This window comes from Myiozetetes cayanensis, unplaced genomic scaffold (assembly GCF_022539395.1).
Source record: "Myiozetetes cayanensis isolate MyiCay16 unplaced genomic scaffold, myiCay2020 scf2-11, whole genome shotgun sequence".
Classification (NCBI taxonomy): domain Eukaryota; kingdom Metazoa; phylum Chordata; class Aves; order Passeriformes; family Tyrannidae; genus Myiozetetes; species Myiozetetes cayanensis.
Genome location: NW_026087411.1, coordinates 91635329 through 91661883, shown reverse-complemented (window position 1 = coordinate 91661883; position 26555 = coordinate 91635329). Strand labels below are relative to the sequence as shown.

At 40.7% G+C, this 26555-nt stretch overlaps 1 protein-coding gene across 9 annotated transcripts; it reads right to left on the bottom strand.

Annotated features, from left to right (window-relative positions):
* Window positions 1-7: 7 nt before the first annotated feature.
* Window positions 8-26466, bottom strand: CILK1 (ciliogenesis associated kinase 1). Of its 9 annotated transcripts, XM_050316093.1 has the most exons (16): window positions 26055-26466; window positions 25326-25447; window positions 24731-24835; window positions 21205-21463; window positions 19285-19339; window positions 17655-17776; window positions 15615-15694; window positions 13236-13368; window positions 12632-12803; window positions 11909-12076; window positions 9298-9600; window positions 8079-8269; window positions 7394-7548; window positions 5929-6057; window positions 4101-4214; window positions 8-3635 (listed from the first exon to the last, which is right to left on the bottom strand). In XM_050316093.1, exons 4-16 carry the CDS (start codon window positions 21303-21305, stop codon window positions 3481-3483), a joined length of 1878 nt encoding a protein of 625 aa, XP_050172050.1. In that variant the 5' UTR covers window positions 21306-21463; window positions 24731-24835; window positions 25326-25447; window positions 26055-26466; the 3' UTR covers window positions 8-3480. The 9 variants fall into 9 exon arrangements, with proteins under 9 accessions (XP_050172050.1, XP_050172052.1, XP_050172048.1 ...); XM_050316095.1 differs by lacking the exon at window positions 25326-25447; XM_050316091.1 differs by lacking the exon at window positions 26055-26466 and having other exon boundaries at window positions 25322-25743.
* Window positions 26467-26555: the final 89 nt, after the last annotated feature.

Genomic DNA, 26555 nt, shown 5'->3' with positions numbered 1-26555 from the left:
GAGTCAGTAGTACTTCTTCAAGAGTAACTTTATTCTGGGCAGGACACTTGATGCAGAAGGAGTGAAACAAACAATGTTTTTGAACAAAAACACTGAATAAACAAGAACCATTACTTATTCACTCACTTTGACAATTCTACCCCCTCCTTCCACGTTAAGTTCGAAAATGCTCTTTCAGTATATACTTTCCCCCTCACATTACAGAACATCCTACTCATATAAACAGCCATATTAGATACAGAAACACCATGAAAGTGGGTTTTCTGGCATGGGTTTGGTTTTTTGGCTAACATCATGGCACTTACTTACACGATACTTTTAGGAAAATCTGGATTACAGAGGTGAATGAATCCACTGTCAGACTCCTTTATTTCCAACAGTTGTTATTATTATTATACATTATACCTAAGCCTGAGAAATCCTAAACAGTACAATTCTAAAAACGTTTTGCATAAAGATCCTGCTAAATATTAAAGCACAAAGTAGTAGGTTACGTATCATAAATTCTCAGATATGCTGCTTGTCCAGATTTCGGTATAATAAGGACCTCCACCTTTTCCGTATCTGTATTGCACACTGAGACAGCCCAATAAAATACATAAACTCAGTCAGCTCCATCCTACTCAGAAGAACTTTTCCAAATTTAGTAGAAATTTGCTTAATAAAGGATACAGGTGCTGCCAGTATACTTAGCTAATTTTCTGTGCCACTAAGTTAAAAACTGGTAGAATTGATGCTGAACATCAAGATTATTACCTTTTTTTCCCAAAAATAAAAATGTTACCTTGGGAAAGGAGGAGATATGCCAAAATAAAAAAAGTACAATTTTTCTAATCTTTTTGCTGGACTGACTAAAGCTTGAATGTTGTAGTCAAAAAAATCACTGCAGGTCTGATAAAGGCCCAAAGGCCAAATTCACACATTCATCCTGTGTTATTTGAATCTCTGAGTTGTCCCCATCCTTAGTGGAGAGACTCAGGCATTTCTAGAACACTAGTACGTTCTCAGGTGAGACAGATTTCTTTTGAGATGATTCTCACTCACCACAGGTCTAAAGAGTCAGCTCATAACAAAGGAGCTCACACTTAGGTATGATGAATCCAAGTCTCAGCAGTCTGTTCTGATGACTTGCTCATCTCTTTCTCCTACTCCTAGAACTTAAGTGTACAGACCAGACTACTTAAATTGCCTACTTAGGTCTAGGGATACTTAGGGTAGGTTCAGGGTGTTTGTTCTTGAGACAGAGATAAAATAAATTAAATTATATGTAGACATAAATACAGATATTATTTCCACCAAGAGAAACAACTATCTTTCCAGTTCTAACATAAATATACATATTTCCCTTTCCACTTACCAACAGACACCACCTGCATATGCTTTAGAAACTGAATGGCTGCTTTACTTTACTGCTAAGCATTGGCATCACTGCTTTGGGAGCAGTTAGGTATGGTTTGGAGTTATGCACTGGCTATGCACAGATAACAGAGTAGAGGGACACATAAGATGTCTTTGGCATGTGCAAGTCTTACATGCACACTTTTGCTCCCTCTTTGTCTTGTGCTGTCTCACTGTGGACTGAGCCCGTAAGAGGAAACAGTGACCAGTGCTCCCTGTGGTCCCCGCTGCAGCACTGAGCCAGCACCCTACTCTAGAGTAGTTTCCTTGAAATCCCATGGGGAGGGATCCTTGAATTCTCCATGGGAAGCACTGAAAAGGCCAGAATGCATTCTTGGTTTCCAGTCCACAGCAGCTACCCCTTGTGTGTGCTGGCAGATCCCATGGAGAGGATCTCGCTGATACAGGAACCGTTCAGTTCCCACAAAACAGCTGGATGCTGAGAACCGTACCTGTCTGATTCCTTTAGGCTGGATTTAAGTCTCATAAATAAAGAATTTGCCTTCAGACAATGAGCTCAGAAAGATGAGAATTTCTGCACACTTCTTCAGGAAGACGCATTTCCTCAGCACACCTCAGCTTTGGCAGCTGATCCAAAACACAGCTCTGTAAGAGGTTCTCCCACAGCACTGAACTGTTTTATCTTCCTTCTGTGGAAGGAGGGTGCAGGAAACAGCCAAATGCTGACTGTGACTTAAATAAATCTTCTGCTGATGGCTGGACTCTGGCACTCCTTTACAGAGCAGAATTAAAACAGACTATGGGGCTATTTTCTTTTCTCTATAACCTGATACAACTCATACTCTCTTGTAAACTGAATAAAACTACTCTTCAAAGGGCTGTATCAGTTTCTGTGAAATCAACCAGAATTTTACATTTTCTTAACGGGACCAGGTAAGGTCCTATTTTTTCCTGTAGAGCCTGCAGGCCTAACTTATGGAAGCTGACATATTCTTCACATTGTAAATGAAGATGTATTGAAGTGAAGAAGAACTGAGTAAGAACTTAAATAAGCTTAAACTGACTTATTTCCTATGGATTGTTTTGGGTGGTTACTCTTGGCATTTTTTTTCCCCAAAAGTGATTTAAGACAGTTGTGAAAAGTCAGCTGCATAGATATGTTTCCTTAAATTCTGTTGCTGTTGTATCACTAATATTCTTTTCCTCTGAAACAAGTTTCATAATTGTTAATACTGTCTTAAATATGTCTTCAGATCTTATATTCCCAACAAAGAAAAAGAAGAAAGAATATGATTTTTCTCCTTAGAAATCATTAGAACATTTAAATTAATTTAACAGGGTAGGTCCATATTCTATTTCATAGTGAACAATGCCAAGGAGAAACTCTGAAGCAGGAAAAAAGAGCACTGTATCAGAAAACAGATCCATAGAAGGGTATTTACCCTCCACCAAACAAGAAGATTCTCCAGATTTGGTAAATTTGGATAGCAGTCCAACAAAAACCTTTTAAAGGTAAAAATAAATTTAAAAAGAAAGTGCCTCCCACTGACTTTCAGCAATCTCAGTGACTGCAAAGGAGAGTTTAGTCACTCACTCCTCTAATGCCAGTATGAAGCAAATGAACATAGGACAACAGAAGCATGGCATCGAGACATGGCATCACTGAAATTATACGGCCTCATTTAGCATATAAACTTCAGAAAATGTCTAATGAATGCCCGTTTCTCCATACTTCTCTTCCACTGCAATATTGCACCACTTTGCTTTTTGTTATCCACTTCTATAAAAAAGTTCAATCTAATAAAAAAAAGTTATTTTTTTTAAAAGTTCATTATAAAAATTTATTGTATAAAAATGCCAAATCCCCTAAGCCATATATACAAAATGTATCAGTTTTATGAAAATAACTGGACCCAATTATATAACAAAACATTTTTATACAAAAAGGTACAAGGCTGCATTCAAATTAATGCAAATAAGTAAAAAACAACCCTTCAAAATGTCTCATTCATAGAGGATCTGCCTCTTTTAAATTTACAGGCATATGAAACAGTATCAAACTGTCTCAGGTTGGCCACCATTTTATGGGCAGCATGCACTGGTCAGAGAGCATTTCCACAGTCACCGGTGAGCGCCGTACTTCGCGGACCAGTCAACGCGCCCGTGGATCGGCTGAGCTGGTGGTGGGAGAGGCATTAACCTTGGGGAGCTTTTTGTGGGGGAACTGAAGGATGGCCATCCCAGATGGGGTCTGACTGATGTCAGAGAAGCAAAATCTAAAGGATAAAAGAAAACGATGTGAGATAAAGGTTCAGTGAGAGCTCTCACACTGAGCAGCAACTGGATGCAGGCCCAGATCCTTATTTCTCCAAGAAATAAGCCTCCTTTTTTAATAGAAATTGCTGATGTGAGACAGTAGTGGATCCAATGCCTTAAACCTCAGCAGACAAGGGGTATTTACATCACTGATTTGATAAGAGTGAATTCTGTGCCAGTCAGTTGGTTCACACCAACCTCTATGTCCCATTGAAATATGCTGCAGATAAACCCAAATACTTAATAAATGAAGGAAAAATAAACCAAATTCTGCTCCATGTGAAGTTCTGCAAGGTTATAAACAGTATTTCCAGTCAGTCAAATATTGCCAAATAAAGTAAAGCAAAGATAAGTAGCTCAGTGCTGCATACATATAGCATGGATTACAGAGCAAGGGACAGAGAGAACTTTGATACTATACTTACCAGAAGATGGATCCACAACTGGTGTTATCTGAACCCTCTGCCCAGCAGAACCTACTTCCTTCTTCAGAAATGAAGGGATATAACCACTAGTTAGACCGCTTGATCCTGTGGGCCCTGAAAGAAATGGCAAGGAACACCTGAGCTCAGCACAATGGATCTCCCACATTATCAACAAAGCTGTGCGCTGATGGGTCACGTTCAAGACCAGGCCAGATCACGGACTGATGAGAACAAGAACTTAACTGAAGACACTAGAAATTCACAGCTCCTAATATGTACCTGCATTCAGGAGACTGTCAGCATCAGACTGCATTACAGGTAAATGGAAAACAGGTACAAACTTCCACCTGTCAGGGAGAATTGCAATTCTCCCTGACATCTCAGCTTTTTCAAGGTTTCTCAGAGATATCAAAACTTAACATTTTACTTAGAATTATTTTGTTTGAGATTCACCAACTGAGTCCTACAAATATATTCACTGTTGATTTCTACGCATTGAAATATGGGACTCTGGTGCTACACAAAGGTCTTACTGAAGCCCAGTGAGAGCACAACTTAAAAATGTGGTCCAGATTCACATTCCAAATTTGTAAAGCCAGCTACAAAACTTGTCCCTAAGGTAAGCAGGAACAGATTTGAGTGACCTGTAGGATAAGCCACAGAAAATGGAACAAAACAGTCTAGAGTCTAGAGCTGTAGCAGAAGGGGATACTAAGCAAATTAGAATGCACAGACCAGAGCCATTGCACATGTGCCTATGATGTACTAGAGCAGTGGCAAAGCATATTTTGGGAAACAACAGTAATAAATAAAAAAGGGAAAAATCTAATGATAGCCTATGCAGCTACAAAAGCAGCAAAAAACTGTAGAAGAGCCAGGAAGGAGATATGTGTTACATATATAAAGGTTCTCATGTAGTTTAGCTACTTACAACGTCCTTCCATCTTGAATATTTAAACAACAATTTTCTGATTTAATTATATCAAAGAAGTTTTTTTGGTTTTTTTTTTTAAATCAGAGTGTCTAAAACTCCAAAATGTTTCTTTGGGCCAAGATTCAACACAAATTTTCTCAGTCAAACACTTTCAAAATAAGTAGGGCACTGCACAACTGTAACATCACATGAAAACCTGAAGCAAAGGTTTAGAAAAGAAACAGATACAATCTAACAATATCAACATGTTTATCTGGTAAAATCTAATGTAAAATTCTACATATTAATTACTTCAAATCCAACAACAGTGATTAAATACCTGAAATACCAAATGCCAAAAAAACCTGAAGAAGAAAAATTGAAGAGTTTTGCTTTTTTTCTGAATTTTTTAAGCTACAATTATTTCATTATTTTAAACAACATCAATTAAAAGACATGATGATAGATTTTCTTTGCTTTATTCACGTAACAAGAATGGTGTGTATGGATTTAGATCAGCTTCCTCCTCTACTGACAGTCATTTATGCACCAGCTGGGCTAAAATAATTTGGAAACCAGAAAATATGACTTATGAAAACTGAAGAGGGAAACTGAAAGCAAGATTAAGTTTTTCAAGCTGAACAGACCTAAGCTGTCCAACTTTCTATGCATTAGGTACTTCAAAACAGACTTTTGGGGATTCAGTAAAAGAAATGATTACGTTTCAGTTTCAGGGAGTCTCTAAATCTAGGCAACAGTGCTCATAACCGATTTTATCAGAAAGAAAAGACAAGGTAGCAAGTACCTTCGGAGCTGACAATGTTTTAGAAATGGTTGACCCCAAAATATAGCTGTGGGGAATTGCAGAGACATCACTTATTATCATTTCTCACAGTGTTAAGCACAGTTTCTTACCTGAATTCATCCTGTTAATACTTCCTCCCAAACCAGACGTTTTGCCAGACAAACCAGAACTGGGCCATGAATTAGACTGAACAGACTCTCTGTTTGAAGTGGAGACTATGCTATTCCTTGTGCTTATTCCTATTGCAAACAATGCAAAGATTATTAGGCTGAAATCTCTGTAGCCACACAGGCTTGCATTCATTCCACCTGATGCACAGTCTTACAGCAGATGTCCGGTTCAACTTAAACAAAACCTTCTCCCTCTCAGTAACTCTCTGGGTCACTTCCCATCCTCTCGTCATACAGGAATGCTATGACCAGGCACATCACAGTGTAAGTAGTTCCACTAGCATCAATGGCTGCTTAAATCCCAGGACAGGATCCTTACTTACATCAAGGCCACAAATATTCTCAAATCACAAAAGGTGAACCTTGCCAAGTAAATGAAATCTACGCTTCCTGTAAAAGCCTAATGACAAGATAACCCAAGAGCAAATAATGGCAATTCCATTTCTTATAGTACTGTACTCTTCTTTAGTGTCTCTACTGAAACCACTGATTGTGCAAACAGTTTGCAGGAGGGTTCATGTCACCTATTATTTGCATTGAATATACATCCCGTATTTAAACAGGGTACATAACATGCAAGGATGCACTCACAATTTATGAGAAGGGAAAAGCAGGCTTGGCATCAATGTGTTTTACAATCTCCTCTAGTAAAACAAGTTTTAGCTACCAAAACTGTGCTTAAGTGAGACAATTTGAAAGTCAATTAATTGTTTCAGGAAAAAAGACTGAGTTTGCTGTCACGGTACCTTCTAGTTTACTTAAATAATTTTGAAGTGTTAGTACAACGAGTGAATGAATAGCTAACACTGCCTTTATAAACAGAAATTACAAAAAAGAATTCACTTATATTCACCTCCTTTTAACTACAGGCAGACATGTCTGCCTCCTGCACTTCATCCCACCCCAGCACTGCTCTCAGTATAGCTGACGTTATCATGAAGACAGGCATGTAATTCTCTATAGAGACATGGATCTACATTCTATTTAATTCCAAGCTGCAGAAAAGCATATTCCCACTGTTGTTCATGGTATTATATACTCATGACATAAATGTACAGGTATTTTCCAGTCTAAAAGACCAGTCTCATCTTCTATAGCGAAACAGAATAATTTGTTACATTTACAGCATTTTCTAACACTCTTCCAAGTATAAGAGTATGCATTAGGAGCAAGAAGTATCAACAATCCTGTCCCTTTGTTTGTAAGCAGCATTTCTCAGTTGCTAGACTGCCAGAATATAGTTTGTATCATGGCCATCTAATGAGCAAAGCTCTTGCTCTCCTCATTTTCTTTAAGCAGTAGCCCCCCTCCACAAGCTCAAAGGATAATGGCTAACGTTCCAATGACCATTTCACACTGCTCTTGGAATTGCAGGACGAAAAAGAAAGAAGTATGTTTTACTAACCAGGTAGGTATCTAGAATGTCTCAAGTAGTGTTGCTTTGCAGCAGAAACTCGCAATGTGGGAGTGTCCTGCCGTGAAAGCGTTGCATGGGAAGTTCGTGCACTGGTGCCAGAGCCTACAGCATCCAAAGGCTTCAGGTCCAAAATGCTTTCAAATCTGTAATTCAAAAATTGCTACACTTAGTCCAATTTTTATACCACATGCTTATCCACAGTTAGGCTTCTCAACTCCATCCCATCTCCACAAATCACCTCCTTATACTGTGTTTGCTACACTACAAACACACAGACAACAGGGAATATTTTCAGCTATACAAGTGACTCTGAAAATCAAAATTCTGTTTCTAGCTCCCTTATATTCTGCTTTTAAAGTTTTTTATGAATCACTCAGTAGGTTTTTCTCTACTCTGTACAATCCATGGAAACTGCAGCTTAGAGTCCTCCAAAACAGTTTATATGCATGGAGTATGTCAAAATGGTCCACAAGTGAAATATAAAATATATATTCAAAGACTAACTTGGGGAGACTTAAACCAAGCATCATTTTCAGTGGGAAAAAAAAGAACAAGGAATTGTGCAGATATATGTTTCTACACCCATGGAAACTATGAAGAGCAACATTACTAAGAAAGAGGAAAAGGCTAAAGAAATAGACCAAATAGCACTTGGACATAAAAAACCCCTTACCTACAAACAGTTTCATCATTCTGCCTCTTCTTATTTTTCAAGTCCATTCTTATGATGGAAGAGCTGAAATCAAGGTCTTCCAAGTCATCCCAGTCTTCAGAACTCTTCACTGTCCTAGCAAGATGTCCCCATCTTCGCCTAGGTTTTGGTTTAAGGTCACCATTTATATTCTCAGACCCAGCAGATGTTTTCTGTCATAAAGATTAGAAAGAAACAAACCCATGTGCTTAGAGCATAAACCAGATGGTTTTTTTCTCAGTAGTAGAGCTGTAACAATGCAACCCTCATCTTTCATTAAACATGCTAAGAACACAATATTATTGTTATATAGACCATATTATTACTTATCTTCTGCATTTCATCCTGTAATAAAGTATCTTGAACTGACAGGAGAAGAAATTTCTTGGGTCTCAATTCCAATTCTATTTATATTTCAATATGCACCTCCCAAACAACGCCCTTACGCTCAATTTTCACTTCTAGACCCATGCTGGGAGTACAAAACTGCATGCACATTTATGTTTCCACAAGCCTGTGTCTAAACATGTACAAAATGTCTCTTGCAGGACAGCATAGGTATAAATTCGCACCTCTTCAGTCATTTAGGCTCACCAGTACATTTCAACCTTGTGCGACTCGTGCCCAGTGCAGCCCCCACTTATGGCTGATCTCTCAGCAGCATTTGCTCTCATCATCTGTCTCACGAATCCAGTCTCCTCACACAGCCAACAGAAAGGGTAGGTTCTTATGCTAAAAGAATAATCTGCTGTTTTCTATGTCCAGCATAGTCCAAAATGACTATTAATCCCAGTCAATAAACTAGATGCCTTAAATGGATGAAGGCAATAGCCTCCTCCTCCCAATTTCTGTTCTATTTACTTCAATAATTTTCTCTGTGGTATCAATCCCCTTTATAGTTTGAACACTGTACTTCCCTTTTACTCATATGAAACCATAGTGTCATCCTTTAAGTGGTGCTCTACAACAAAGGAAAGCATAAAACGGCTCTGAAATGAGAAATCAACTTTCTTATTTTATAGCAACTGGATTTAGATGTCAACAGACTTCCAGTTTCTAGCACAAAGTTGTAACTATTTTTTATTCCTGCTCACTGTCCTTTCAGTAGAAGTACAAGAACCTTGAAAGTGAATCAGAAAAAGAAACATAATTAGAACTAATCAGGTAATATATCAGGAAGCTTATCTTATGCTAGACAGACCTTTACCTGCTGAGGAACCTTATTGTGAATTGCAGGCAGAAGAATCTGGTTAGACTTATCTTCCTGTAAGTAGTTACTGTGCTCAGTCCCAGAGTTGTCTGTCTTGCATGGGTACACCACGTGCTGAGAAGACTGGCTTTGTTGAAAAGGCCTTGATGAAATTCGGGCATGAGGTTTCGGTGGGGGCTGTACTGGAGGGACAGGCTTAATATGCAGAGATGATTTATTATGCACTTCCTTTTGTTTTCCCAGTTCCTGAACACCCAGGGCATGCCCAACCTGGAAGTATGGGTATCGAAGTGCCTAAAAAGTAATGAAAATATTAGGCTGAGAAAACCAAAGTTTTTCATTTACCCCAGTTCTGTGTCTCATTTGAAATATAGATTCCTTTTTTCTAGGGCAGAAAACAGCAGAAAACCCATCTCTCAGTGCCAGATTCTAGAGAGCACAATCCACTTCAGAAAAATCATGCAATACTAGAAAATTTTCCAGATACCAAGTTATCAAATACTCTGTGGACTTACACAAAAGGAAAAGATTCTGCAGAAGTAAGATACTTAACCAGATTTATGGTATCTCAAGGTATATTTCATTATGTGCTGTCTCTTCATGTCTGTGTGCATGCACCTGTGCAAACACGCAGACCATCATCACAGATTCAGCCAACAAAACTCTAATGCCCCCAGAGACATTCCATCCCTTCCATTTCCCAGTGCCAAGACTGAATCGAGTGAAAGAAATATAACCTTTATGCAAATTAGCCAAAAGACATGTTGGTAAAAATATTTTTATCCTGCCTTACAAGTAATTAAGGAGTTGTTAGTAAAGGCAAATGATCTCTGCCTAACTTGCTGTTTTAGGTCTTCCCTTTCCAAAGACCTCTCACTACAAAAAGCTTCTAAAAGCTCAGATTCCTCACCGTTTGCGTGATATTGTAAAAGATTTGTTACTGCTCTTAATATAGCATTTTTTGCTTTTCATTACCTTTGAGAGTTATAAATCTATTTCATTTTTAACTGTTTTAATTAGCTTTAAAGCTTTTTATTACAATTTATACTGAAGGTCTAATTGAATCACAAAGGTTCAGCTATAGTCCTACTGAAGTCAAGTAAGATTTGAACCCAGATTTGAACACAGAATTTTGGTTTTGAAAAGGTGCCCTGCTTATTTAATTAGTTGGTTATTACCACAACAGTACTGGTGTCTGAAAGCAGTGGCTACCACCACCACCATCAGCATGTGCAACACTGATGACCTGAGCAATGCTTACATACAGGATGTTGGGACACACCTGCAGCGCACTTGAGCAGAGTGTGTCCTGCAAAAGCCAGCCTTGTCCAGGCAACACTGGGCTGGATGAACAGAGTGAGGTGGACTGAAAGCTGGCTGAATAAGCAAGACCAGAGAGTGGTGATCAGTGGAACGAAGTCTGGCTGGAGGCCAGGAGGTATCAGTGTATCCCAGAGGTTCAATATTGGGGAAAATACCGATCAACATCTCCATTAATGTTGATGGTGGCGCAGAGTGCACCCTCAGCAAGTCTGCTGCTGATGCAAAACTGGAAGTAGGGGCTGATACACAAGATGGTCATGCTGCCATCTGGCAGGACTTCAACGGGCTGGAGAAAGAGGCTGGCAGGAACTTCAAGTCAACAAGGGTAAATTCCAAGTTCTGCACCTGGGAAGGAATAATCCCATTCACCAGTACATGCTGGAGTCAAACACCTGGAAAGCACCTTTGCAGAAAAGAACCTGGTAGACACCACATTGAACATGGGCTACCAGTATGCCCTTGCTGCAAATAAGGCTAACAATATCCTGGGCTGCATGAGCAGGAGTGTTGCCAGCAGGCTGAGTGGTGATCCTTCCCCTCAGCTCAGCACAGGTGAGGCCGTGCCTGGAGTGCTGTGTCCAGTTTTGGGCTCCCCAGCAGAAGAGTGAGATGGACATAATGGAGAGCATCCAGAGAAGGGCCACAAAGGTGATTAAGGGACTGGAGCATCTCACATGTGAGGAAAGACAGAGAGTTGGGATAGTTCAGCCTGGAGAAGAGAAGGCTCAAGAGGATCTTATCAAATTATGCAAAAACACGCAGGGAAGGTGCAAAGAAGATGGAGGAAGTCTCTTCTCAGGGGTGCCAAGTAACAATAGGCACAAACTGAAACACTGGACACTCCCTCTGAACATCAAGAAAAACAGTTTTTTACTGTGAGGGTGACTGAGCACTAGCACAGGTTGCCTAAGGCAAGGGGGCTGGACCAGATTCCTGTGATTCTGTGGCATGTATCAATAGCAACGAAGAACGGCATCAGAGCCTGCAGCCATATATCCTCCCTTCACTCTGCTGCTATTCACAGTGGATAATACTTACACATGCTGCAGTCACACCTTTGATCATTGAGCACACACCCCAAGCACTTAAGTTGCATGCAAAGGCTGATTACTCTCTTTTAATTACCAACCTTTGCCTTGTAAATTGTTCTTGGCTTCTGCTCTTCTCCCTTCTAAGAACTGCAGCCCTGAGCAACTGCTAAATGACTGTCTATAAAAGGTGCCTTGCAGCTAAAGGAAACATGACATGCACATGTTAGAAAAAGAAAACAAAATCAAACCTGACTAGCTGTTGGCCGCTTTTTGGGGTCCCACTGCAACATGTCTCTCATGAGCTGCACTGCTTCACTGCTTGCATTAGGTATGAGAGTTTTTAGGTTGTTAGGTACACACTGAGGCCAGCGAAAATTCATGGAAGCTGAAAGTTGGTAGCCTTCAGGCCAGTCGTTCTGGAAGAATGAGATTCCCAACCACAGAAAAAGTTCAGCTGTAAAATATCAGCACCTAAGCATATATTCTTTAGCATATATTCTCTTATCAGTAACAGACTGTGTACAGCTTACTCTAGACTGTATTGAAGATTTCACGGGGAATCCTCAGCACAAACCTCTGGAGAGAAGTAAATCTCGCTTTACACCTGACCAAGCCAAGGATACAAATGGAATCAGGAGACAGGAGTCTTGCCATGATTCCAATTTTTAGCCTCTTAAACCACAGGTTTATATGCAATGTGTAAGACAAAAAATTTCCACCTAAGGAAATCGGTCTAAAGACTTTCTTCAGGGCTCTCTACTCCTCCTCTAAATGCCAGCTTTTATAGCATAATTAAATAATTCTTATTACACAGAAAATAAGTTTTAATTTAGTTTACTGTATCTGAGATCAATACCATAAATTAGCAGTATGCAGGAAAATTTATTACTTTTATGCTTACTGCTACTGTGCCATCCTGCATTGTAGAACAGCTCTAGTATTATTGCAGCGTGGAATGTCACTTTAGCTACCTTCTTTGGCGTCCCCAAGACTTGGCAAATTTTGAATATAGTATCAATTTCACTGGCACCCGGAAAGAGAGGCCTCAGTGTGTAAACTTCTGCCATTATGCAACCAACAGCCCAAATATCTATTGGAGAACTATAGCTGGTAGATCTCAGAAGGACTTCAGGAGCCCTGTACCTGTAAGAGAAGGAAAAAAAGAAACAAATCCCCTCAATGCAATTCAACAGACATAAATGAAAAGCTCACCTCATCATTCTTTGCTGTTAACAGCAAACATACCTTAAAAAGCTCCTCTCCTATCCTATACATATGACTTTATTTTTTTTTTCTAGAATTAAAACCCACATAATCTCCTGTGAGCTCTGTTCTGCCTGACATACAACAATCCCAGCATGTCTCATCTACCTTACCACCTCCCTCTTTGTTCCTGTGCTGCTGCCCTCTGTAAAATGTCTTGCCCTAACTGAAGCTTTTCGAACTATGCCAAGCTTAAATAAAAGTTTCATAAAGAGGAGGCATCAAAAGTGGTATTACAATCAGCACCAATTCAATATTGTACTACTTTAAAGGTAGCAAATTCCCACAATGTAGGCGAGTACTAGCACTTACCATCTTGTGGATACATAATCGGTGTATGGAGGTCTGGATCGGATTTCTCGGGCTAAACCAAAGTCTGCTATTTTCACAAGTTCTGGTCCCATGCAAAGCAGGTTTTCAGGTTTCAAGTCTCTGTGAAAGAACCCTAAAATTCAAGTGAAATATTGATGTAATTGCAATGTCATCCACTGCTGTATCCTCTATTTTCCACCTAGATTGTTTTGCTTTAGTTCTTAGCTTTGAAGCTGGAATAGCACGACATAGAGATCAAAGTCTTACGTGGTCAACAGAACTGATCAGTACAATGGTTTTTCAGTCACACCGTGAAGAACACTATACACAAGTTGACGATCTTAAAACAGTTCAGAGCATTTCAGTCAGATAGCTCCCTTTCAAGTGACTCTTCCTTAACATAAAAATATTTACACATTTAATGTTAGTTTCATTCTAACTGAAAACTGTCCAATGAAGATATCAATACATTACATAAAATGGTATTTTAAACAGAATACAAATTAAAACAAGACTTTTTTTCACTATGAATTTCTTTTTAAATCTGAGAATATAATCTGCAAGCACTCAGCTACTCCTCATCCTATCAGAGGATCTCTGGTCTTTCTTTAGTGCTTCCTGAATTCAACAAAACCTGATCACAAAAGAGCATTGGGAAAGAGCTCTTCCAATACAAATGAGAGAACAGGGCTAGAATATCACTGAGTTCTGCCTCTGAAATTTGCTTCCACCGTTAACCTGGAAAATTTGTCCTTAAGCTTCTTTCTTGCAGGCGTCTGAGACCACCATTTTTTATACACAGCACCCTTTGTAGTACCTTAATAGAGCTCTACGACCTCATTTTCAGAGACCCTCCAACATGCTTATTTTTTCCATGGCTTTAAAGATGCTCCTATAGAGAATTCACATGGGATGTGTCTACATTGTCCAGTATAACTATATTCAGTTTTGTTTGTAAGATTAATGTATGACAGCATTGAATACACAGCACTGTAGATATCTGCTAACCAGCAGACTGTGTGCTTCCTGCAGCTTGTTCTGGTGCCAGCTAGAACAACTGCCTCTTTAGGGAAGGTACCAGACAGAGCAACCAAGGCTGCGCTTGGCATTTAGTACAATCACTTCTGTATTCGCTGCACAGACATGCAATGCACTGACAGAATGCTTGAGAGGCAATTTAATTCATGGCAAACTTGTAAAAAGAGCAATCAACTGTTCACTCAAATATGAAAGGATGTTTAAGAGTCTGAATGGAGAAAGAACATAAAACGTTTATTTGACAAGCATTTCTATGCCATACAGGAGAAGAACAGAGATATATGGAGAGGGAAAAAAAATTCATGTGATTTTTTTGAAAATTGTGGCAGAGAGTCTTGGGACACCCATTCTTACACTGTCAGCCACAAGACCATCAAGACCATCCTGTCAGGCTTGCCATGCATTTACAGATGTTTTTAACTATGGATTTGCAACATCATGGCAGAAATACCAGTCTAGTGTGTAGCAGGTCTTTGAACAAAAAAGGAATTCTGAAAGGTTGTGATCCATTTGAAAATTTGGATTAGAATTTTGCAAATCAATCATAGTATTTTTCTATTTTTACATATTATATATCTCACTGGAACAGACTGGAATTTATAGTTGGGTTTCAGAAGAGTATCCAAGTGCCACTAAATGAGTGAATAAAGCCATTAGCTTGAAAATTTTCTGCAAAACAGAGTTAAATGTGTTCTTCAAGAAAACTGAAATTCTGGTCCTACAAGCCTTTCACTTCCAGGACTTTGGCTACTGATGTTAGCTCTCTTCTGATAAACCAGAATGCTGCCCAGCAACAGACACTACAGTGCATTTAGCAGGCAGAATTGCAGAGGTCAGCAAAACATGGTGAGGAAGCTATCACTAAATGAAGGTATTAGTTTTGGGGGTTTTTTTATTAGTAAAGTGGGTCTTGTTACTACTGGCTGGTACACCAGCTACAGCTTTTATCATTATTGTAAAAATTAGTTAGAAGGCCATTCAACGAAGTTGTTTGTCACTCAGACTTTATTACTTTAAGTGCATCTTATAGAGAATGTGTGTTTTATTCGGTCTCTGTCTGTAGTTTGAGAAAAGAGTAACTTCTCCTTTATTCTCAGTCTCAGGCGATCTCTACATCTATCACAAAATGTGTCCATTAACATCAGATGAGTGTGAGAGTGACCAGATGCCAGTCTGAGAAAGCAGAAATCTACAGAAAAGGAACTGAGCAAACCTCCAGATGGAAGTATCAGGCAACTATAAAAGTATAGATATTTTCAGTAATCTGAACCTCTCATTTAGTGCCATTCTTTTGATCATTTCTGTTCCTAAAGTTAATAGTGTAATTGTGTAATTACCTACCATGCTTATGGATAAATGCAAGCCCTTGCAGGATCTGATACATAATATTTCTAACTGTAGACTCAGGGAACAGTTTGTTTCTGTGGAATAAAAGGGAAGAAATAAATATTAATGATTAAAGTATCTTATGCTATTAACCACAGATAAAAGGTAACAATGACAATAAAACTGCTAGATATACTCATGTAGTTTATTTCTCCAACAAAATTTATACATATTTTCAGAACTGCCAAATGATATTATACTAAGACTATGTGTCATGTTAAGACTATGAGGTTTGCTTTCTGGGCAGCAAGAACACATTGCAGGGTCATGCTGAGGTCTCATCCACCCACACCCACAAGTCCTTCTCTGGGCTGCCCTCAATCCTTTCTCTGCCCAGCCCAGTGCTTGTATTTTACTTCATGACATGTACAGGTCATAAGGCACGCTTGTCTAAACAGCAAGGATTCATGTTAATTTACTGCTTTTCAAGCACAGCTTCTTCTAGCCTTTCATGTAGAGCATATACAATACGTACTTTTGACTTTCCCTTGTTATCTAATAGCTGGTTTGCTACTTCTGCCTCTTATCTGAGAAAAACAGTCTTATCTGCTATCACTGAAAACCAGAGGCTCTTCTCCTCATAATATTCAGGTGGGAAGATCAGCCATGACAGGCAGTTTCTTATGAGACCCCTTACCAAGACGGAATTGGTAAGACGGACTGATCAGGCAGCTCTGTACCAGTACATGGAGATGGTTTGGGGTGGAAATCAGTGACAATTTCATTCAGAAAGCCTAACAGTAAATGAAGAAGATGGTCTGAGCCTTATTCAAATTCCTGAGCTCAGTTCCTCTCAAATAAAACCCGACTATCACAGATTTCAGAAGCAAGACCAGCTACTAGAGATTTTCGTATTTGCCCTTCTTTTTCAAATACAACAGAAAGCCTTACATCCTCTACAGTCCCTTCAAGCAAGACTGGGAATTTAACTAAGAATTAAGCAAATAAATCACATTCTTAAATGTTTGATTTATACAATGTCTAACAAGTCCAAGGCCTGGCTAAACTGTAGAGAATATTATGCAGAGCACACTTTTTGAAACATCTGCCCTTTTTGTTTTCACAAGGAGACAGGATATCAAGCATTTCTAAGAAATTCCTAAAGACAATTGGTTTCTGTGTTATACACTTGAACTATTTCCTCAAAGTTCATTATATCATTTAATTAAAAATTAGCATCCATATACAACCTGATTTAATTAAAGTTGTTCTATACCTGTGCATGCATAGTAGGTGTTTTTATGCTTAAAGAAGTGTTTTATGCAATATTCACAGATATGTTACAACAATAACCTTACTTTGTTAAATCAAGGAAGATTACTGTCATCTACCAGGCTGATAACTATGGTCCATAGTGAGAAAATGGCCTCCTCAGAGAATAATTCAAAGTAGGGAGCTATTTTGCTCCCAGTTATCCTCTGGAGGATGTTATCATGGCCCAAAGGCTAGAATTAAGACTTTATTAATGCTCCAGCAAATACAAAAAAGCTAGATTTTATTCAGAATGCTGACAAATGAAATGGACAGTCTGTGGACATGTCAGCTCAAATTGCAAGGAAAATCCAAAATTTGATCCCTTTGGATTACTGTTGCAACCACTTTTCATTTATTAATTTATTTGAGGAAGCCATAAAAGAAAGGTGGTGAAACCACTGTCTTACAGAAAAAGCATGGTTGGAGTACCTATGTAGAAATCAGAAGTTCTAGGTTCAATGCTTCCTCAGTGTAAGGGCTGTTAAAAGCTCACAATTCCTAACTCTGAAAAGAAGACCCTACTTATCTGCCAGGCTAATCTGGGAAGAGATATTGGAACTCTCACTAAACTGGCTGGAATATGCTCAAAGGTGACAGCCACAGCTCCTACTGCAGCATGCAGCTTTAAGCCATAGTGATCTAACCCTCAACAAAAGATCCAAAGTCCTTTCAACAATAAAAGGGGTGCTCAAAGTACATTACACAAGTAATACATCAGGAATGGGTGATGCTGTTACATACCTTTCTTTCATCAACTGATAAAGATTTTCCTTCATGTATTCAAACACAAAATACAGATGATCATTTTCCCTAATAACTTCTTTCAGCTTTACTACATTGGCATGGTTTAATTTCTTCAAAGACTAGAAAAAGAAAAGACAAACAGGATTTTACAGGGGTCTTAATCTAATAACAAAAAACCCCACCTGTATTTCACTGATGCAGAAGAACTGACTTCAAAAACTCTTCTATATTTTAAATAATCGGACAGCTCTGAGAACAAGGACCAGATCTACAAGTATTACAGATACATATACAGTCTACATATTAAGTTAATGCTCTGGTCATTCAAAAGCCAGTTATCCGGTATCACTGTAGGCACCAAAACAACTGCATTTTCTCTATAACTAACTTCCTACTGGCAGAATTAACACTCTCCTTGCACCTGCACTGGCAATAGCCAGGTTAGAATCAAGACTAAATACAACCCTGGAAAGTCTTCCTTGATATCGTGGATTAACCCTGGTGGGCAGCTGAACTTTTTCATTCCTTCAAGTGGGATGCGGACTATAATCGGAAGGGCAGAAAGTGAGACAACTCATGGGTTGAGACAGACAGTGTAATAGGTAAAGCAAAAGCTGAGCATGCAAGCAGAGCAAAATAAGGAATTAATTCACTGCTTCCCATGGACAGGCAGGGGCTCAGCCACGTCCAGGAGAGAAGGGCTCCATCACATGTAAGAGTGACTTGGGAAATCAAACAGCATCACTCTGAACGTTTACCTCTTTTCCTTTCCCCAGCTTTTGTTCCTGAGCACAATGTCACATGGGATATCCCTTTGGTTCAGCTGTCCTGGCTGTGTCCCCTCCCACCCTTTTGCCCACCTTCAGGCTACTTGCTGGCAGGAAAGCATGAAAAACAGAGAAGGCCTGAGGTTGTGCAACCACTGCTCAGCAATAACTAAAACATACATGTGTTGCCAAGACTGCTTTGGTCACAAATCCAAAACACAGACCCATACAAGCTGCTATGAAGAAAACTAACTCTACTCCAGCCAAAACTAGCAAACGTGGACCTTCATTCTCCCTTCTTTTTAGATTTTCAATGTATTCAACATTCATTGTTGCTGCAGCAACACAGTACCAATGCTGTAAGAAAAGTGACCTAGGTTTTCTGCATGTTTTCAACAGTGGACTAGAAATTAAGGAAGTCCTTAGAACATACCCCTAAAGTTTTGCTGGCATCAGAATATCACATTAAATGTCTGCCCTCAAACCAGCTATAGGGGAACAACTGCATGTACAAAAGTTAATGCTGTGAAAAGGGCATGTGTTCTCAAGCTCTGATAAACAAACACCAATCAACTCCAGGTGCTGTGATAGGAATGCTCGCACTCACACACCGCTCACTGCAAGGAGGAAGCAGCTCTCCACAACCAAATGATTTTCTGTAGAACTACAGAAATTTAATAAGCATTTTTATAACACTTACAGACATTTCATTCAAATGCAGATTCTTGAATCAGAATTGTAACATCAAATGCCACAGATTATGTTGGGGGCAGTTTTTGATAAAGAGGAAGAATTTGATGTTATCCCAAAACGTTACAGGGATCACGTAATTTGAAAACAACCACTGAACAAACAAGTACCTTAACCTCTCGAAGGTTCATGCATTCCTCCCAGGAATAAAACTTCCTCTTCATTCTACAATAGCAGAGGGGAAAATAACAATTAATGCACAGTCAATAGCAGCTGGTCTTAGACCTGTAAGTCTCATTAGATCTTAACAATTCAGTTCTTCCATCAAAGTATAAGGTGTTAGCTCCTTTGTCAAAAAACTTCACAAGGTACACTCAAACAGAATTACACTTGAATAGTAGTTACTATTACAGAGGATTGCCTTTTTCTGTATGTATATATTTTTATCTATATATCTATATAGATGTATATATCTTGCTGAAAATAATTCAGAGCCTTCAACAAGTCAGGGCATGCTATTTTTCTTTCCAGTATACAATCTGGTAGAGTAGTGACTACAATTATGAACAACTCAAAAGACAGTTTTGAAACAAATCAAATGAAGATCCAATCACTTCACTGGGTCATACTCTCCTTGCTTCTCTTTTCTATATTTTGATTTTCTCTGTAATTTTAATACCTTTCCCCTCTAAGCTGCATTTCCTCATTTTTCTGTGTCCACTGCTCCCCATGTTTCTCCCTCCCTTGCAAGGTGCATCTATCACCCCAACTGCTTTTCAAATTCTGCCTTCCCTTTCAAGTTTATAAGCAACTCTGCTCTAACAGAAACAAACTGTGTAGCAGATCTGCTTTCTCCTAAGGCAGAATATAACTCTGAACATACTATCTGCATGCAATGTGTGGTCCCGTCTGTTCATATACATTTTGATGACTACTCAGTTCTTTTAAATGAAACTCTGTATTTTAGGACAGACTTTAGACCAAAGGCTCACACATACACACACACACAGAAGAGCTCAGATTAAAACACAGAAAAATATTCAACTGCTTAGAGTGTGGATTTCAGATGGAGTTAGGCACCCTTTGAGTCTTTTCCAGGTTTAAGAATAATTCAGTATTATTTAATATTGTAGTAAGTTTCCAGTTTTAAATCGGTTCTTACAATCAAAAAAATTTAAGAACTACAAGCCCTTCATGTCATGAAGGAGTCTGAATTATTTTTTTGTTAAGCAGTGTTTCTGCAATTACTGTCTTGTGTGTTCAGCCACCAGTCCACTTCTGTTCTTAATAAAGGTCTGGCATTAACATGTAAACTAAGAGAATACCATCTTCTGGTTTGTTCAGAATTTTCTGAGAATCTCCCACGATGCAAAATGAAAATGAAAGGTGCCTCTGACAAGGTTTTATACAGGAAAAATACTCTCAACACAGGGGATTTAGAAAAGTTGATAAAGCTAGCTATTGACTGTTCATACAAAACAGCATTGTAATGAAAGCTCTTTCGATAACTACGACTCTGGGTCACGGTTGGTATTTCAGGAAGGTGCCTGCAATGCTTTACAGCTGTCTCTTACCACAGCTAGGACAAATAAGCCATTTACAAGCTAAGGTCTCTGCTGAAGCAGCAGAGAAAATTAAATTAATTTCTCAAGGAAGTTCAAGAAAATCTTAAGATGAAAAGATGTAGCAGCATATAAAGATACAGATAATGGACAATGAGATCCATTGTGTCAATGTAGTATTAACCTTACTTTGAAAATTAGACCATGAAATCTATGATCCACATAAACAGCAGTGAAGAGGCTGCAGATTCCAAAGTAGCATTGTAGAATACTGTAAATAATATACAAAATATATGTTTGACTGCACATAGTAGCAGAGCACTATTATAAGCCTATATATCTCACCCTCTTCTGCTGAGGCTTTGGAGGATACAAGGAACTTGAGTTTTGCAAGCTGCCCCAACACAACTCCATATACAAAAGCTGCATGGAATATGAAGTACTTGAACCAGCATGACCAAGCTGATGTGGACCTAGAAAGTAAAAACCTGGACTATCCACGGTTAAGTAACGTAAGAAAATACTTACTTTTTAATGGCTATTAGCTCTCCAGATTCAATGCTTCTCCCTAGGAGGACAGAGCCGTAGGTCCCATCACCAAGCTGTCTTATAGTTGTGTACCTATTCATGATGAGGATACTTTAGCTGCAACTGCATTTCAGTCCTTAGTGTTTCTTGTGTTTCTCCTCCGACTGTAACCAGTTCTTTCTGTGGCAGCATAAATATAGAGCACTCAGGACAGTGGGAACAGTTGCAGGGATCATGTTTTCAAGACTTAGCCTTTGGTCTGAAAGCACAGAACATAATCCATTTGATTTCTGTACCCTTCCAGGATTGCTTGTTTGCAGACACCACTCTCCTCCAAGAGACAGTTCTTGTCAGCTATACACAAACACTTGCCGTGGTTTCTCATCAGAAAAGGCCGGCCAGCACCTTGACATAACTGGGTGTGTTCCCCAAAGCCACTCTTACGGTACTAAGGTACTTATGATACTAAGGCAGTAAAGGTACTTTACAGGAAGGTTGCAGGCAGCCCTAATGTGAGACACTATTACTAAAAGCAGAGGATAAGGTCTCACAACTTGGAGAAAATAGTCTGCTATCCAAAAAAAAAAAAAAAGCTTTACCGTAAGATAAGATAAGAGGGAAGAGGGGATCTGTTCTAGACAAATTATCAGACATGTAAGTCACCATCTCACAAGTCAAACTGCCATCAGTTTAACCAATTTCCTGACTTTCCATAAGGTCCTATGCTACAGGGTCCAGACATATGCATTCCCTTAAATAAAAAGTGTTCAGAGGAGGAGTATTATATTCATGTCAGGTAAGACCAAATGTATTTCACTCCTGTGGCCCTAAGCCTGAATCAGTATGTAGAAGTAGTGGTTACATCAGATTATCTATTGCATGACCTATACCATGCAATGCCCAGAAAAAAATAGAAGAGTTTGAGTCAGATGGGACTTTAAAGATCATCTAGTTCCAACACCCCTGACATGGGCAGGGACACCTTCCAGTATCCTGGTTGCTCAAAGCCCCATCTAGCCTGGCCTCTCCTTCCAGGGAGAGGGTATTCACAGCTTCTCTCCTGGATAACAAAGCAAAAAAGTTCTTATTCCTTGTTTAATGTAACTGTTGCTGATATTTCCTATACTACAGTTTAGAACAAATGCCATCTATTCTATGCAAATTAACCACACATTTCGAATAAAAAAGAATTCCCCTGCAATGAGGGTTTTGTCCCTGCATTCTCTTTTTCTCCATCTCTAAGAAGGCAGAAATATTCATGACTTCTGCCTTCTGTAACCTGTATTTTAAGTAGCTTTTCACAATTTTTTTTTGTAGTAGTTTTATATTTCTCCTCCATTTTGCCTTATTTCACAAAGCCACATTATGATTTTAAAAGTAATGGGATTATGTTGCTGGAATTCTTAACTGACATAAGTGCAGAGCCACAATCCTGTAGATGCAAGATGATGTGAAGATCCCTCATTTTCAGTCTTCTAAGCCTATTAGCCTCACTAATACTGATATAGGGAAAAAAATTAGAAATACGATGTTAATACACCTTTTGACAATTTTACACATCGTGTACGAAAAAGAAACAGCATGTCTCTATCTCAGACACTGTGTGGTGTCTCAGACAGGCCGGAGGAATTCCTGTCTAGCAGTACGTGTTTCTCTCCATACACTACTAGAGAAAACTACAACTGAGCACCCTAGCGACATAATCCCACATTTTGTACTACCTGCCAAGGAACACAGAGCCTGTCTGTAAGAAAGCCACTTTGGGGTACCAGTTTCTTTTTGGCTAGTGTTCAGGCTGTGCACCTGCATAGCATAAAGCCATGTTTAGGTAACGGTCTGCATCCAGGTTAAAAAGCTTTAACCTTGTTACTCCAGCTGCTCAGTGACTGGATGGCAACTCAGAAGCCTTTGCTCCTGAGCCTTTATTCAGATCCTGGACAAAAAATTTCAAACAATGACAAAGCCTAGCGTGTTCTCCTAGTCTGCAAAGGTAATATTTATTAATATCCAAACAAATAATATTATATAGTACTTTCAAATCAACACAGATGGGACTTGTGGACTTTACGACAGAGTTCTGAAAGTTGTTTTTAAAAATCTACTTTATTTAGTCAAGATTTTTGTTCTGTCCTTATCAACTTCTGCTCTCTCTCACCTTCAAGTACGATATTAAATAAAACCTTTGCCTGCAGACTGTTCACCCCAGTTGCACTGAAATCATCATGAAGGGCATGAATCTCTAACACACAGTTACAACATGCATAAACTAGTCTAGATTCTGGTTTAGAACTACAATCTACGCAAATTCACATCATTACAGGCTATAAACTGCAAAAATATCTTGGAGTGTGTTGATACTAAAGAGTAAAATGTAAAAACCTTTATTTTCACTATATTGTAACACCGTGTTCAGACTGTACCTCAACTGTCTTCCCCGCAGAAATCAACCAGCAAAGCCCTTTTAGCAGCAAGCCTAATTCAATGTATCGAGACCTCTCTCTGTCTCTACGTACAACTCAAACTTACGGTTTCGCTTAAGTACCCTTTAAATAAGTGTATCCGCTCCCGTTTCAAGGCTGAAGCGCCCAGAACTGAAAGCGAAACTGTCTCGCTCTGCCACAGCTGAGAAACGCAAACAGTGAACAATCATCATGTGTCTTTTTAAACTTGTCCTGCGCTCTGGCAATAACCCGAAGGCGTTACTAGCAGGATGCACAGAGAAAGGCGCGGCTCAGAGCCGCAGGTGTCCATCGGTGCGGTCCCGGCGGCTGCCGTGTTTCTCAGGAAGGGCTCCGGGCGTGTCCCACGAGCTGCACACCCAGGCGGGAGCCGCGGGCATCAGCCCGGAGGCAGAGGCGCGATGGCGGGGAGGCGAGGGGTGGCTCCGGCCCCGGCCCCGGCCCCGGCCCCATGCCCCGCTCCCGTCCCTCGCCGTGCGGGAACGCGGGTCCCCCGCCACGCCCGTGCCCGGCGGGACTCACCGCGGACGCGTCTCGCTGCTCCGGCCCCGCCCGGCCCGCCGAGAGGCCCCGAATGGCGGCGCGGCGGCCCCGCCGCTCCGCGGAGCAGCTGCGGCCCAGGGCGGCCCTCGCTCGGCCCATGGCGCGGCCCCGGCCCGGCCGGCCCGGCCCCCGCCCGGCGGGGCTCCCCGCGGGGGGACAGCGCCGCACGACTGCCGGGCTGGGCCCCAGCGCTGAGCTGGGTTTTAACAAAACCAAACCACCTCTGCAGCATCTCTCTCCCGAGGAGAGACTGCGGGAGCTCGACCTGTTTTATCTGGAGGAGCCAAGACTTGAAGGGGATCTATTTAATGCATATAAATATCTCAAAAGGGGGTGCCAAGAGGACGGTGCCAGACTTTTCAGTGCTGCCCAGCGACAGGATGAGGAGCAATGGCTGTAAACTCAAACACAAGAAGCTTCACCTCAACATAAGGAAGAACTTTACATTGAGAGTGGCAGAGCACTGGAACAGGCTGCCCAGGGAAGTCGTGGAGTCTCCTTCTCTGGAGACATTCAAAACCCACCTGGACACGTTCCTGTGTCACATGCTGTAGGCAATCCTGCCTTCACAGGGGGGTTGGTCTGGATGATCTCCAGAGGTCCCTTCCAACCCTAACAATTCTGTGATTCTGTGAAAACAAAACCCAGCCAAACAAATAAAAACCTCATGCTGATGACCAGCCTCTCTGACATCCCTGAGAGAAGCTTAAATAGCAAAACTGGAGCACAGAGATACCAGATTGTGAACAAATGGGAAGAATATCAACAATTTAAGTGCCACTTAAACACTTAGTTATCAGAACTGACTGTAATAGTGATTCAGCAAGACTTATCTTCTTTTTACACTTCATCATTTAGTTTTTACAAGTAAAGCATAAAGTTGTTTCCCAGGGTTTGCAAAGACAGGGTGAGCTGGCACTGTAATTCAGGAGCACAGCATTTGACAATTTGTTAAAAAAGATGTGGGGAAGAACAAAGCTCTGGATGCTGCCCCCAACCCCCCATCTAATTAGAGGCTAGTCCTTACACTCACATGAATAAATGAATAATAAAAAGAGTTAAATTCCCTCCTAGGGACAGGCATGACTCTCAGAGAAGCCAGGAGGAGCACTTACTCACATGAGTCTTCTGCTTTAAGCCACCCCTATTATATCCCACGTGCATAACCATGTATTAGGACCCAACCAGAGATGACTGCAGGACACTACTTTTCTGTTTTTAGAGGCAGGGCTTCTTCATTTCTGAAAGAATGATTTGGGTTGGAAAGGACCTTAAAGATAATCTCGTTCCTTAAAGATAATCTCGATAATTCTGCCCTTCCATTAGACCAGGTTGCTCAGACCCACATCCAGCCTGGCCTTGAACACTTCCAGGGATGGAGCATCCACAGCTTCTCTGAGCAACCTGTGCCAGTGCCTCACCACCCTCATTGTAAAGGATTTTTTTTCTAATATCTAATACTTAATATCTAAGAAGAGGCACACCAAGGCAGGAGAAAAGCAGCTCTGACTCCAACCCCAAACAAGAAGCAGCACTAATGATAACCAGTTGTAGCCTTGATCGCCCCATCTCAAGATCTCAAGTGGTGTTGCTGTGCCATCTCATCTGTTCACACAGGGCCTGCCATCGTGCCAGTAGCACCCAGTGCCCTCAGCTCCCCCCCACCCCCGACCGCCCAGCCAGGGATCAGCACTGGTCTGTCAGGCAGCTTCCTTGCCCCTCACACTCTCTTCTCTGCAGAGCAGCTCTACAGGCACCTGGATCTGAAACCCACTGCTGGTGCCAGCTCCCACAGCCCTTGCATCCCCATTCCCTGCTCCCGCGGCCCGAGGGAACCAGAGTGCTCACCTGCCCCTCCAGAGCAGACACACACCTCCACCTCCTCCTCCTCCTCCTGAAAGCACTCAGGGCAGCTAATAAGCACAGAGATTCACAGGTCCTACATAAAGACCCATACAGATGGTTTTCTTCTAGAACAAAAAGACTGTGATATGCTTTAAGAAAAATAAGTTTAGTCCTTTTTTAGAAAACCTGACGAGGCATGTGCTGACAGCAAGTGGTAACTGTGCTCACAGAGCTGGACGGGCAAAGGGCAGGGACCACGTCATTCAAAGGCCTCGGCACCACTGCATTCTCCACGGCGGCGCTGAGCGCTCCCTCGTTATCCCGTCGGTAATCCGCCTGTGACAGGGCCCCGGCCTGACCTCGGTCACGGCGGAAATCGCGGTTCCCAGACATCACCGCCTTCCCTCGGCTCCCGCCCACGGGATCCCGCCTGCCGGGATCGCCGCCCGCGGGACTACAGCTCCCGGCAGCCTCTGCTCCGCCGTCCTTCCCCCGGCATGCCGC

Bases quoted from the DNA above. Each gene is read 5' to 3' on its own strand.
- CILK1 (XM_050316093.1), bottom strand. From the start codon at position 21,305: ATGAATAGGTACACAACTATAAGACAGCTTGGTGATGGGACCTACGGC. The intron at 13,369-15,614 runs GTAGGTAATTAC...CTTGAATTTTAG, and splicing joins TGCATTTATCCATAAGCATG to GGTTCTTTCACAGAGACTTG. The intron at 7,549-8,078 runs GTAAGGGGTTTT...TTTGAATTACAG, and splicing joins AATGATGAAACTGTTTGTAG to ATTTGAAAGCATTTTGGACC.